Source organism: Chaetomium strumarium (assembly GCF_033439665.1).
Source record: "Chaetomium strumarium strain CBS 333.67 chromosome Unknown B0T15scaffold_6, whole genome shotgun sequence".
Classification (NCBI taxonomy): domain Eukaryota; kingdom Fungi; phylum Ascomycota; class Sordariomycetes; order Sordariales; family Chaetomiaceae; genus Chaetomium; species Chaetomium strumarium.
In genome coordinates this window covers 83,860-97,206 of record NW_026944434.1, presented here as the reverse complement: position 1 = coordinate 97,206, position 13,347 = coordinate 83,860, and the positions used below count along the sequence as shown (strand labels likewise).

Sequence of the window (13,347 nt, the reverse complement as noted above, 5' to 3'; positions counted from 1 at the left end):
GTAGCTCCTGTTCACGGGAGAACACAGAAAACAAGCATTACCAAGCTCGACCAAGCTTTGCTTCCGAAATTGCCAAGATGCGGGTTAGCGCGAACCCCCTGAGCGTCGCATTCAGAGGCTTCACGGCCCGGAAAGCAACAATTGCCGAATCTGGCACGGAAACAACCTCCGCTAACTTCTAAGCAGCTGCTGGAGAGGCCCACGACTACTCGGACTCCTAGGAGCGAACAGGAAGTCGAATGATAAATAAGACGAAGCTCCTTCTGATCTTCCAATGGCTGAGGCAGGGTATCACTGTGATCACAAGCACCCACCCGGCAAGGCACCAATCATCCCATTCCGCTAAGCACAAAAATGGGACAGAAGAAGACTTTCCAACGCCTCGCTGCCACGGCACTGGCAGTCCTGCCGTTTGTCAACGGCCAGCAGCCCGGGTCGTCGACGCCCGAAGTGCACCCCAAGCTGGCCACGTGGAAGTGCACGACAAGCGGCGGGTGCGTCGAGCAGCAGACATCGGTGGTGCTCGACTGGAACTACCGCTGGATCCACACGGCCAACGGCAGCACGTCGTGCACGGCCAGCGGCGGGGTGGACAAGACGCTGTGCCCGGACGAGGCGACGTGCGCGCAGAACTGCGTGGTCGAGGGCGCCGACTACGCCAGCGCCGGCATCGCGACGTCCGGGAGCTCCCTAACGCTGCGGCAGTATGTCAAGGGCAGCAACGGCCAGATGAGCAGCGTGTCGCCGCGGGCCTATCTCCTGGGGCCGGACGGCAACTACGAGATGCTCAAGCTGCTGGGCCAGGAGCTGAGCTTCGACGTGGACCTGTCGACGCTGCCGTGCGGCGAGAACGGGGCGCTGTACCTGTCCGAGATGGACATGACGGGTGGGCGGAACGAGTACAACACGGGGGGTGCTAACTACGGGTCCGGCTACTGCGACGCGCAGTGCCCCGTGCAGACGTGGACGAACGGCACGCTCAACACCAGCGGGCAGGGCTACTGCTGCAACGAGATGGACATCCTCGAGGCCAACGCGCGGGCCAACGCCTTCACGCCGCACCCGTGCGCCAACGGCGGCTGCGACAAGAGCGGCTGCGGCTTCAACCCGTACGCGCGGGGCTACACGAGCTACTACGGGCCCGGCATGGCGGTCGACACGGCGCGGCCCTTCACGGTGGTCACGCAGTTCGCGACCAGCGACGGCACGACGGCGGGCAGCCTCAGCCAGATCACGCGCTACTACGTGCAGGACGGGAAGAAGATCGCCAGCGCGGCGCCCGGCGGCGACACCATCACGGCGGCGGGCTGCACGTCGGCGGCCTCGTGGGGCGGCCTTGCCGGCATGGGCCAGGCGCTGGGGCGCGGCATGGTGCTGACCTTCAGCGTGTGGAACGACGCGGCCGGCTACATGAACTGGCTGGACAGCGGCAGCAACGGGCCCTGCAGCAGCTCCGAGGGCAACCCGGCCGACATCGCCGCCAAGTACCCGGACACCCACGTCGTCTTCTCCAACATCCGCTGGGGCGACATCGGGTCCACCGTGCCCATCTCGGGCGGCGGCGGCTCATCATCGTCGTCGTCCACCAAGCCGGCTTCCACCAGCACCAGCACCAGCACTAGCACCACGACCAAGCCGTCCCAGCCGGCCCAGACGCACTATGGCCAGTGCGGCGGCAACGGCTGGACCGGTCCGACCCAGTGCCAGAGCCCCTACACGTGCAAGAAGCAGAATGACTGGTACTCGCAGTGCCTGTAACCTATAGGGGGGAGGTCGAGGAGAGAGAAGGACCAAACGAAGGTGGCTTGATTGAAAGGATACTACTATTAGTGCTAGTAGGAGTAGTTCTCGTACATGGTACATACTTCCGCCAGACCAGAGTATATAGTATACAGTACTACTAGTGGTATATATAACACTTTCGTTTCCCTCATCTCCTCATTTCATCCACGCCACCTTCTGCTCCGACTCATGCGCCTGCCCGATAATGTCCCGGTACAGCTCCGGCCTCCTCGCCTTGCGGTACCGCCACCCGCCCGCAAGCGTCAGCTTCTCCCGCGTGCATAGGGCCACGGCCATGTCCTCACCGAGGTTGGTGCACTCGGCCAGCACATCGCCGAACGGATCCAGCACCATGGCGCACCCGTTCTTGAGCTGGTCGTCATCCATGCCGACCGGGTTGCTGAAGACGACGTAGATGCCGCTGTCGTACGCCCGCGCGGGGAGCCACTTCATCAGCCACGCGCGGCCCTTCAGGCCCGTGAACTCGGCCCGCAGCGTGGTCGGGTCGCGCGCCCGGTTCTGCCACAGCGCAGGGTCGACGAACCCGGCGCCGGGCCGCGTCGACGGCGTGCACATGGTGACGTGCGGCGCGAAGAGGATCTCGGCCCCGAGCAGGGCCGTCGCCCGCACGTTCTCGACCACGTTGTTGTCGTAGCAGATGAGCACGCCGCACTTCCAGCCGAACAGCTCGAACACGACGTACTCGTGGCCCGCCGACAGGTGCGCGCTGATGAAGGGGTGCAGCTTGCGGAACTTGGCCACGAACCCGCGCCGGGGCTCGACGCAGACGTACGTGTTGTAGATGTTGTTCTCGTCGTCGCGCTCGAACAGGCCCGCCAGCACCGCCACGTCGTGGTCGCGCGCGATCCGGATCAGCGAGTCCGTGCTGGGGCCGCCGGGCACCGGCTCGGCCACCGCCAGCAGCTTGTCCCGCGACAGCCGGCTGGCGAAGGTGTAGCCCGAGATGGAGCACTCGTGGAAGGCCACCACCTTGCACCCCCTCTCGGCCGCCTGCGCCGTCAGCCGCCGGATGGCCGCGAGGTTGAACGTCTTGTCGCCCGACGCATTCTCAAACTGGATCGATGCAATCTGCAGGTCGGCCATGGTATGATGGTTGATGTGTGCGGTGGCTGGATGCAAGAGGCTTGAAGTTGAGTATTGTGTGACATGATGTCAAGATGATAGACAAGTACAAATGTTTTATATTTACGTTAGTATGATTGTATTTCAAGTCAGCGACACCTTACCATTTGGCGTCGAGTCACCCCTTTGTTGACAGCCACAGCGCAGAACAACGTTACATGCATTAGTCCATCAGTGGACCGATGCCGGCGCCCAAATACGATGGATGAGGCCGCAAAATGGCACTAGCTGCTATGCCAAGATGGGTGTGTGTTGCGGTGGTTACTACTACTAGTACTTGTGGCAGGTTACAAGTGTCGGCTTATGGACACGAGATTGGCTGTAATAAGAGGTGCACAGCCGGCGCCAGCCTTGACGTGTTAATGCACCTCTTCTGCTGCGATCAACGTCTAATGGAGTACGTAGGTACTAACTGGCGCTGCGAGTCAGACTGGGACACACCTTTGGCGACGTGGAAAAGTCAAATGCAACGGGACTTAGTACTTCCAGACTTGGTCTTGAATTCAGTTGTGTTAACCCTCCTGTACGACGCCCATTTTGCCTCCCTGCAAAGACCAGATTTTTGTGAGCCAACCTCACGTCTTACAGAACAAGGTAAACGAGTCGGGGATAGATCTCGGCGGCTGTCATGCAACACGCTATGCACTCCCTCCTCCGTAGTATAATATGATCCACCCAGCTTCTCCTGACGAGAATCCCAACGCATCTGGCAAGGGCATTGCCAGTGAGCCGCCGGATGTAGAGCACCCATCGCTTGGTTTCTGGGATAGAGCCCTCTCCATCCACTAGAACCACGTCCCCTAAGGGTCGTTGAAAGGCAGCGCAGCTGGGGTGGGAGCAGTGCACCAGACCCGAACTTTCCATGATCTCCCTCAGCATTGTATAGACTCCCACCCGGCAGGAGCCCCGCGGACCTGATACATAGAGGTCGGCGAGCAAGGCCTCGGGGGACTCCTCGACGATGAGGGAAGCCTCGAGACCATGGCTTCCTGTGTCCTTCAATAGCACAGAGTCGTCGGCACCGAATGTGCTGGTTGCGTCGCAAGGATAATTCAGCGTAAACTGGGGGACTTGCTCCAATGCCTTCCACCCCCTTGTCCAATGAAGTCTTAGGAAACCGTCCGAGCCCATACCCATCTTGTCGACGACATGCAGATACTTCCTGCCATGCGCTGTTGCAATGCTACCGGGAAGTACGTGGAGGATCGCAGTGCTTCCTGGGTCATCCGAGACCTCCCGAAGGACATCGAAGTAGAAACATATACCACCGACGGCCGCAGCAGTGAATCTACCGCTGCGTTGCGGATAGAGATTCGTTGTGAAGAGGAACTGGGCAGTATGATATACCGACGCAAGGTTAAGGTGGCTTATGAGCGTCTCAACGGTATGGTAACCCGAGATTCGTTCCCCTTCAATCGCGAACTCCGGGTTCCCAGGCACGTGGAGCTGGTACACGTGTCTGAGTCCTGACCGGTACGGCTTGAGATCGGCACCGAGCTGCAGGCCGGAGAGATTCCAGACAAGGAATATCAGTGTCACAGCCAAGCCTGTAAGGCAGTACTCCGCCGAACCGAGGAGCCGGCCACCGTCGCGGCACACATGGCAGCCACAGAGAGTCCCAACCTGCAGTGTGGCTTGATCGTATGCTTCCACGGCATCTCCAAGAGACATGCTCAGATTCGGCGAGATATAAGTCCTCAGAGATGCCAGTTCCGGAAACCAGAAAACGGCAGCGTCGATGAACCCAAACCCGCTTTGACCGGACTGAAACCCAAACCACGCCTGGAAATCTTGCGGTGTGAAATGACCGCTGGGCTCGGCTTTCGTCAACCCCTGAAATACTCGAGCAGCGGAGCTGATCATATTTCCGAACTGCTGCCTGGCTTCCAGTAGCTTAAGGGCCGAGTCTCCGAAGGCCTCACTGAGGCAGCTTTCCCAGGGCACCGAGCCAGACATTATATGATCGTACCTGTCGTCCAAGCTGGAAATGTATTTGTTTATTGTTCTGACGCGATAGGCCATTTTGCAGACTTGAAGCTCGCGGGATGTCGAAGATCCGTCGTAGTGTACGAAGATGCGAACTTGGTTTTCGTCGGCCGCAGATCGGTAACAAAGAGTACTGCCACTGTCCCTACGGATCTCAACGTCGAGGCCAAGGAAAAAGAAGCCAAACGCCGCGATCCATCCACAGGACGGACCACCAACCAATGTGACCGAATGCATGGCGTTTGATGAGACAAGCGCAACGGCATGAAGCGCTCTAGCAACGTCCTCCGGCTCGCCTTGCTGAGAAGAGTCGCTGACAGCAGAAAAAGCCATGAACTGGTCGGCGATGCATCCAAAGGTTGTTGGTCGCAGGATTCCCGAACACGCCTCGACCATGTTGATCCACTGCTGCGGCGATGGCTGCAGTTCACTCGGCGCTCCAGATACACGGGTAAAGTGCATCAGGATTGCCGCACAGGCCTTCGCCGACTGGAGCTCCGCGAGACTTGCACAGAGCGTGAGGAGGGTCGCACCCTGAACAGTCTGGGCAATCTCTCTCACAATGTGTCGGATTCCGAAACCGAACCAGATGACGTCTCCGATGCTGGAGCAACTGGGGAGGCTTTTCAATGCTTCCGTGAATCGCTCCATCCCTTGCGTGGATAGGACAAAAGCTGACGATATGCTTTGTCCAACCACGATGGTATGTGGCGCGATGTCCGCGGCAGCAAGCCGTGCCAAAACCGACATTGGGAAAGATATCGTCGTTTTGGCTAGCTGGATCCAGTCGACGGAACCTTGTTGCGTCAGCTGGTTTTGAGCAGCCCCTGACCCTGACGGGGTAAGCGCAGAGCTTTCCATTGCGTCGAGCTGTATGGAATGAGATCGGAATCACGGAGCTACAGATAATTGATGCGGTTGAGGAACGATTCACTATGATCTGTGTGATGTCGACAACATCGGACCATAAAGCAGTTGCTGGGCATCGGGCGGAAGCGTGAGGGGAAACGCTGCGGCACAATCTCTCCCACGGGTGTTAAGGTAGCTGTCATTTCTCAGCGATTCCATCGCACAAATAGTATGCATGATTCAGGGCATGGGCCTCATGGGCTATGGCCGAGTCACAGCCCGCCAGCATGGCCTCAATGCCCCTAATCAGAATAGGTAACACAACAGGACTCTCAATCAATCGGCGCACGCCGCCCCCCTCTCAGCCTACAGTGCGGGGATCGCCAAGGTCGCCACCCGGGCAATCGTGTGAGCGTGGCTGAAGGAAGAGAGGGGACTGCATGCTTGAACAACGCGCCGATAGGTGATAGTTTCCTCTTTGGTCCCGGGATGGACTACAACGGCACTGCAACAGTGTCTACCGTACAGATCAAGCATTCGGGTTCCGGACAAGCTTGACAATGATACCCTCCTGCTTCGCCCCGCTGCTGACATAGTCGGGCATATGGTACGCCGGGTCGTTGGCATTCACGGTGACCCCCATCTGGCCCCCGTTCGCCCCGCAGGATCCAAGGAGCGACGCGGCCCGCTCGAGCGCGGTACCGTCCGGGCCACCGCCGTCGATTGTGCGCGCCAGGTCGTAGTAGGTTACTGAGGAATCAACCTCCGGGCTGACGTGCTTGGCTAGGACGAGCAGCGTGTTGGGATTCGGAATCGGGATCGTCCATTCGGAACAGCTAGTCTCGGGCGGCATCGCCCACAAAGGGTCGCCCAAGTGGGCGGCATGCCAGCGGAGATAGGCGGCGGCGTATGCAATATCGTCGGTGCTAAGATTCTGGGCTTGGCCTCCGTTGGGACCGTAACAGACTAGGAATTGGGTTTCGGTGCAGCTATCGCGGCTTTGGGTGTATGTCGAACGGACGGCTTTTGGGGGAGCTCTAGGTCCGGTCGCTAGAACCATAACCGGGAGAGCCCAGAACAATAGAAGAAGAAAGGCGGCCATCCTGCGAGCAGATGATTCGGCCACCGACGCGAAGGATATTTTGTTCATATAGAGTCGCATGGGAGACACGGAGGCAGAGAGCTAGTATTTATAACTCTAGGATGTACTTTTGCGATGACGCGAGACAAGAGTCGCCCCTGAAACCATCAATCTCGACCTGGGCCCTACTGTATGTTGTGACGATATTACGTCCTTACACAGTCGATTGCCGACACATCACAGACACGGAATCTGGTGGTAGGTGGCTCTTAAACTGTCCGGAGCCGGCCGAGAAGGGAAGCAGCGACGGCCTCGGCATCCCTTGTGTTTGTGTGCTCTGCTCAGAATGCTCGACCACTGTCTGGATAGTGTGTCGATTACTCTAGCTATTTCGAGTAGGGAAGTCTCCGGCCGAGGTGTACTTTCACTCTTCATTCTTAAATAATAGAACAAGGCTCGAATACAACATACGACGGCGACAAAGCAGTGTCAGTTGAGGAGTTCGGCGCAAGAGACTAGGAACTGAAATTAGGAAAGTTAGGAGCTAAATCACCTGAACTTGGGTATTCAAATAAAGCTAGGTAGGTAATCACACTGAACAATCCCATCAGCGGCTGTGTCACCGGATTCCCAATGGGGCCACTGCCGATTGGTAAGGCACGGTACCTACGTGCTGTTCTAGGGCAAGCGGACGGTGCGGACTAGCATGACAGCCCGGGAGCGACCCGCAGATGCCATCCTGACTACGTTTTGCATCAATGCAGGTGTAAGCATTATCGTTCCGTCAGCTTTATCATCTTGCCTGTCAGCGACAGATTGTTGACTGACTCGAGTCATCCTTTGGGAAGTGGAATCGGTGCAGTTATCCGAAACTTGAAAGGGGTTACAATACACAGCACATTCAATTGGGTAACGTTACCGCTAAGGTTGGTTGTGGATTGCGGCAAGTTGGAAAAATATCAGTATCCGTAACAATGCCGCCAAGACGGGAAACAAACAGGACGGGATCTGCTAACTTTGCGAACGTTGCTTTATGCGTAAATACCAGCCATGACGCAGACATACAGTAAAGTCGGTGTATTGTATAATACCTCAAGGTTTTATTTGTGCATGATACCTACACCTTACGTCGATGTTCCTTGTAAATACCTCTGTTCTCGGTACTAACGTATTAATTCCTACGGCGCTGTCTTGTTATTTCGAGTCATTTCCTCCTCCGACACCACCGTTGCATTTCGCGCCGTTGCGGTCTCTCTGCTAGCGAACGCACTGCATACTTCCTTATCCCGGTCAATCGCTCTGGCATGAGAGATTTTAGAGGCAAAGTGGCTCGAACCGGCCCGCTGTCGTTGTACCGTTGTGCTGCGCAGTCGAGTCTACGAATGTGACAGTGACAGGCTTCGCTCCGCCCGGGTTCCACGGCAGTTTCCGAGACCAGGACACCTTGTCCCACCGCCTTGTGTCTGCCTAGGTACCGTATCATGGATCCTCATGTGGTCAATGAGTCTCAGACAGCCAACTTGTCCTCCTGGGAACTGGATCACATGCTGTTGTAGTGTGCAGAGGTCAGAGGCAGAGGAAAGAGTGTGTAATAGTGGGTGAGGAAGGTGAGGAAGGTGATGTGCCCAGCTAAGCTAGTTCCCTGGCTTATATGTGGGAGGGCTTGAAAGCTATACTGAACGTAAAGACCACAAAGGTCTTGGTAGTTCAACACATCCGGTTGAGAACGCCATGATCATTGCGCTGTTCGCGGCCGGGCAAGGGTGTCGGCTCCGTCATCTCCGGTCCCATCAGCGGTGCTCTGGCCGCATCCGACAGTTGGGAGAGCAGCGTGGAATCCTAGTACGCATATGGAAGTGGCTATGGATATCTGATCGTCTTCTCAGGTGCCACTGCGTCGTTTGCCAGCATCGGGTGTGTGGGCAAGAAATGTGGTGTTATGTGAGCCTTGAGGGGATCGATTGTATTGGCATGACGTAGGAAATGACTGAGACACTAAAAACCGGGAAAGAGAGGAAAAAATAGAAAAGACAGAGCGTGAGGGTGGGTATTGCTGCGCCCCAAATATCCTTTCATTTTACGGCGCCACGGCCGCAAACCTTCTCCAGCCCTGTCTCTCACAGCTGAGATATGTCACTAGATCGCTCATCCCGCTCGAGTCGTTCGCAAATGTGGCACCTTGATACAGCGCAAAGGCGGGAGCAGCCAAGAACACGCCGGCAAAGGCACCCATCCCCACATCCAGGATGTACATGACCCAGTGCGTCGTCCCGGCGCCTTTCCTCTTGCCATCGCGCATCGGCAACAGGGCAACGCTCGCGGCCATCCACAAGAACGAAAAGGCCAGGTATACAACCACCACGGCAGGCAAGGGGAGCCCACCATCACCGCCCCGACTCAGATCGACCACCCCGGTAATCAGCAAGGCCGCACTGATGCCTCCCTGCAGCAGACAGCTGAGACTGAGGAAGACGTTGAAGGCGTACCGCCCCCACTTCAGCGAGTCCGCATAGCGCACCCGACAGTCGATACACAACGGCAGCGCCGTGACAGCGACCGTCAGCCCCTTGACCAGCTTGGCCGATCCATTATCGTTCCGGGACGCATTGGCGGCGACAAACAGGATCTGCGTGATGGGCGCGAAGACCGCCGTGTAAACCAGACTGACCCAGCCGAGCGCCGTAACCTTCCGGTCGAGGTCCATCCCCAGGGGCAGCTTAGATGGCTTGGCGCGGGGCCAAGGCAGAGGGGTAGGAGGCATTAGTACAGTAGTACCGGCGGGCGGTTGATCTAGACCGCGCACAACGGCCGGGGAGGGCCACACGTTTACGCCTAGATGGCGGAAGATGTGTGGTCTCGTCACCGTGGGGACCTGCCCTTCTCGTTCGGGCTCGGGAATCGCCTGCCATCCGCCTGTGTAGACGTTTTCGTCGGCGATACGGGATTCATCGCGATGGTGGGAGTCGTAGGCGGTGGCGGGTATGGGAGGGTCAACGAAGTCGCTGCTCCTCCCCGGGCCCCAAGTGTCGGTTATGCCGTGGTAAAACATATATAGGCCGCCAATAAGGACTCGGAAGATAGCGAGCCATGCTATCCATCCCGTCATGAACGCAACAACCCAGCCGTTTGTGAGGCCGTTGACGACGGAGCCGATGAATGCTGACAGCATGGCGCTGAAGGCACTGGCCGCCGGGGAGAGCTTGCATTCCGACGACCGGGAGTCAATGGCGGATGTGCCAAAGGACGCAAGTGCCTCGCTCCATGGCAACGACATTTTCGGGCTTGTGGCTTGGTCTCGTCCTCAGGTGAGTGAGTTGTCAGAACCCGGGCGGGAATGATTCCAGGACCAAAAAGTGGCCGTCTTGTTCCTTTTTGGGGTTCGACGGGAACGCCGTAACCGCTGCGCCGCATCACTGCTGATCGCAAAGCTGGCGCCCTCAGCCCTGGCAAATGCGGGCCACGCATTGTTAAGTAGTACAAAATCAAATTGGGTACCACCCTTTGGCACAGCGCTTAGAATTTTAGAAGGTGGCTGGGCAACGGTGGCTATGCCAGTGTGCTACGAGTTCCAACGCTGTGGTTGGGTATCTGATTAGAGACATCGGACTTGAAGCCTTCGCCGCGCTCGCGCTCCTACTTTGTTTATTATGGAGGTCTAGATGTTGAAATAGGTATTGGATCACCCGTATACTAGTAATTAGTAGTTCCCATTGGCGATGATCATGACGTCCCAGTTCGACGTTGAGACACACGGGACAGTAACCACTGTCTCTGATACTATAGTACTAGTAGTCACCAATGATAGCAGTATCGGATTGGCAGTTTATTAGCTTACAGCATTATCCCAGTTTACGGTTAGCTGAGATCCAACAATATATCCCCAAGGTAAATCCTCGCCGCTTCCGGATCCCACTCTTCTATTCTCTCCTCCTTGCTCTCCTCCATCTTCCTGTCGACGAACAAGTGCATTCGCCTCCTCACCTTGTCCGATAGCAGGTTCATCCGGCCCTCGTATCCGCCCTCAGCATTCTTTCCAAAGAAGCGCTCATCTAGAAACTCCCAAAAGATAGGATCGAATCCATAGCATCTGCGGGCCGCATAGTCTTCCCAAAACGTACCCGACTTCCAGCTCTCGCGCATCCGCTCCGACAAGGGCACTACCGGCGTCTCTTCCGTCTGGGCGGCCGTCTCCGGATCGAGGCTCAGAGCGAGGATATGCTCGGTGATGGACCACTCCTCTTCCTCGCCGTCTCCCTTTTTTTGTTCCTCTTCCAGGCTGCGGAGCGCCCTGCAAAAGACGTCCAGCACACGGGAAAACTTGTCCCGCCACTCGAGCACAGTGCCGTACCAGAACTCGGGCCGCTCCAGCAGCAGCCAATAGGGCGGGTCGTACACGAACTGGGCGGGCGCGAAGTAGGCCCATTCCCAGTCGATGACAGCCACGATGTTGAGGCCGGCATCGACCAGGACGTTCTGCGGCCGGAGATCGTCGACCCAGAGCTTAAAGGTTTCTTGGCCCGCCCTCTGACTCTCCTGCTGCCCTTTCGCTGCCTCTCGCCGCGACGTCATCAATTTCCCCTGACGCACGGCCTGGCGGAACAGGTGTCGCGCGACAAACTTGTCCCGACCGTCATCGGCTGATTCGACGGCGCTGTTGCGCTGAAACGTCAGGTGGGCAACGTGCATGTCGGCGAGGGCCTCGTACCACTCCTGGGAGGTGGAGTACGTGGCGCTTTCTGGTGGGAGGACCGATGGCGGAATCCCCCCCGACTTAACGAGCTCGTTCATATCCACGGTCAAGGGTCGGCTTGCCACGACGAAGTCGTCCCCCTGGCACTGGAGAGAGCCAATCTTGGGCATTTCCAGCTTGGACAGCTCCAGTATGCTGCTGGCCAGCTGCCTGTACATGCGCTCGAGCTTGTCCGTGGGGATGTTCGGGTCGAGGTATTGCTCTGGCTCTTCGGCTGTGGGGTCTTTGAGAACGCTGGCCAGCGATCTCTCGTCGTGTACGTAGTCCATGATGATGAAGGCACCCAGCCCCAGCGGGTTCTCGTCGGCTGTGCTCCAGTGGTAGACGTGTGGCACCGGTATGGAGGTCATCTTCTCGATGTAGCGCATCGTAGCCACTTCGACACGCACCTTCTCGTCCGGAAAGGCGTTGACACCGGGAAGCGCCACCCGTAGGGCGGCTGCTGTTCCATCGGTGAAAAACAGGGGGAAGATGGCGTTGTAGCTGCCGCGGACAATTCGTCCGAAACGCTGCGGGATTCCCGGACGGTATTTGTGAATGAACTTGTAGATTTTAAGCCAGCGGCCTTCCCCTTTATCGCGTTCAGCTTTTTCTGCAACCCTTCCCAATCGCTGATGCTTTGTTCGTCGACGAGCCGATCCGGGTACATCCCATACTCCCTGTCTCGCTTATTATCTGGGTGTGCGGGGTCAGCGCTCCCGCTCGAGATCGGCGATCTGGAGGAGTCTTCATTTCTGTCGGCCATAATCTGAGTGCAGTTGGGGAGTTCAGACTTTCGACTTGGAGTTGGGCACCAGAGAGTTCAGGGGATGTGTCTTTGGTGAAAATTGGCGGAGACGGCTGACTTAGGTACTGCTGCATGGTACATGTGCATGTATTATGAACCAACGGTGGCTTGCCGGACCTGGCCTGCTGCTGCGTGCAAATCGTTCATGCAGAGGAGGCCGTGCGCCCCGCCTGCCGCCTCCGTACGGTCACATACGCCGTCCTCTCCGGACCGACCCGCCCGCGCCTCGAGCTCGGCTGGCAGTTACTAGTACTTAGGACCTGAGTAGAGTGCCGGATGATGATATCGGAGCTGTGACAAGGGCTCGCGGGATGTCGCCGCAAAACAGAAACAGCCGGCATAGCAGTCGATACTAAGAGGGGCCGGGGAGGACACGCTGAAGAAATACCTGACCATGTTGGGGCGCGTCTCCGAAGTAATGCCATGGTTAGGTGGGCCGCATTGGACAGTTCCAGGTTGCGGACTTGCGGTGATAAAGCGAGTTGCGGGCGACTCTGCTATTAGTACTGTTTGGTTTTGTAACTTTTGTTTGCTAGTATTTAAGTTGTTCAAGTTCTCGATATCTCGGCTGTTATTCGTCATCGTTCCGCTTCCGTCTTTGTGATATTTTTGCGGATTTAGATAGTGGTTAGCCTGTTCGCGTGAGTTCAGTAGGAATGCCGTGCCCAGGTGATTCGTGGATGCTAGGTGGCACCAATGAGAGCATCTGCTGTGCTACCTACAGCGCGGTGAATATCTGAAGGTGTGATTTCCCAAGTGCTGCCTAGACGTCCCCGCCTTCCTGCTCCTTTATGAGAAACATGGGAAGAAATATGCCAACAATGGAAGCACCAAATCCCACAGCATCAGCTAAGCTTGTGCAGGTAGTTTGGGCGGCTCACATTCTATCCTACGTGAATCCTCATACAGATGCGGACCTTGACGCTGATGAGGAACTCGACGGAGACGAGGATGTCGAGACCTCAACAC

At 57.2% G+C, this 13,347-nt stretch overlaps 6 protein-coding genes across 6 annotated transcripts; 1 reads left to right on the top strand and 5 right to left on the bottom strand.

The window, feature by feature from the left end:
• Positions 1 to 20: 20 nt before the first annotated feature.
• Positions 21 to 1,848, top strand: B0T15DRAFT_257349 (glycoside hydrolase family 7 protein). The gene is made up of 2 exons (XM_062863266.1): positions 21 to 83; positions 187 to 1,848. The coding sequence occupies exon 2, from the start codon at positions 355 to 357 to the stop codon at positions 1,756 to 1,758; it is 1,404 nt and encodes a 467-aa protein (XP_062718615.1). The 5' UTR covers positions 21 to 83; positions 187 to 354; the 3' UTR covers positions 1,759 to 1,848.
• An 85-nt stretch (positions 1,849 to 1,933) lies between these two features.
• B0T15DRAFT_538350 (carbon-nitrogen hydrolase) lies at positions 1,934 to 3,177 on the bottom strand. Its single transcript, XM_062869680.1, has one exon. It carries the CDS (start codon positions 2,884 to 2,886, stop codon positions 1,939 to 1,941), a length of 948 nt encoding a protein of 315 aa, XP_062718614.1. The 5' UTR covers positions 2,887 to 3,177; the 3' UTR covers positions 1,934 to 1,938.
• Positions 3,178 to 3,407: 230 nt separating this feature from the next.
• B0T15DRAFT_538349 (uncharacterized protein) lies at positions 3,408 to 6,053 on the bottom strand. Its single transcript, XM_062869679.1, has one exon. The coding sequence runs from the start codon at positions 5,770 to 5,772 to the stop codon at positions 3,508 to 3,510; it is 2,265 nt and encodes a 754-aa protein (XP_062718613.1). The 5' UTR covers positions 5,773 to 6,053; the 3' UTR covers positions 3,408 to 3,507.
• Positions 6,054 to 6,289: 236 nt separating this feature from the next.
• B0T15DRAFT_538348 (uncharacterized protein) lies at positions 6,290 to 6,922 on the bottom strand (the record flags this gene model as incomplete). Its single annotated transcript, XM_062869678.1, has 1 exon — positions 6,290 to 6,922. One exon carries the CDS (start codon positions 6,920 to 6,922, stop codon positions 6,290 to 6,292), a length of 633 nt encoding a protein of 210 aa, XP_062718612.1.
• Positions 6,923 to 8,918: 1,996 nt separating this feature from the next.
• B0T15DRAFT_400971 (uncharacterized protein) lies at positions 8,919 to 10,115 on the bottom strand (the record flags this gene model as incomplete). Its single annotated transcript, XM_062865084.1, has 2 exons — positions 8,919 to 9,566; positions 9,714 to 10,115. 2 exons carry the CDS (start codon positions 10,113 to 10,115, stop codon positions 8,919 to 8,921), a joined length of 1,050 nt encoding a protein of 349 aa, XP_062718611.1.
• Positions 10,116 to 10,696: 581 nt separating this feature from the next.
• Positions 10,697 to 12,511, bottom strand: B0T15DRAFT_568620 (kinase-like domain-containing protein; the record flags this gene model as incomplete). The annotated part of the gene is made up of 5 exons (XM_062870776.1): positions 12,223 to 12,511; positions 11,679 to 12,133; positions 11,591 to 11,648; positions 11,429 to 11,551; positions 10,697 to 11,392 (listed from the first exon to the last, which is right to left on the bottom strand). Exons 1-5 carry the CDS (start codon positions 12,334 to 12,336, stop codon positions 10,697 to 10,699), a joined length of 1,446 nt encoding a protein of 481 aa, XP_062718610.1. The 5' UTR covers positions 12,337 to 12,511.
• Between the last annotated feature and the right edge of the window lie 836 nt (positions 12,512 to 13,347).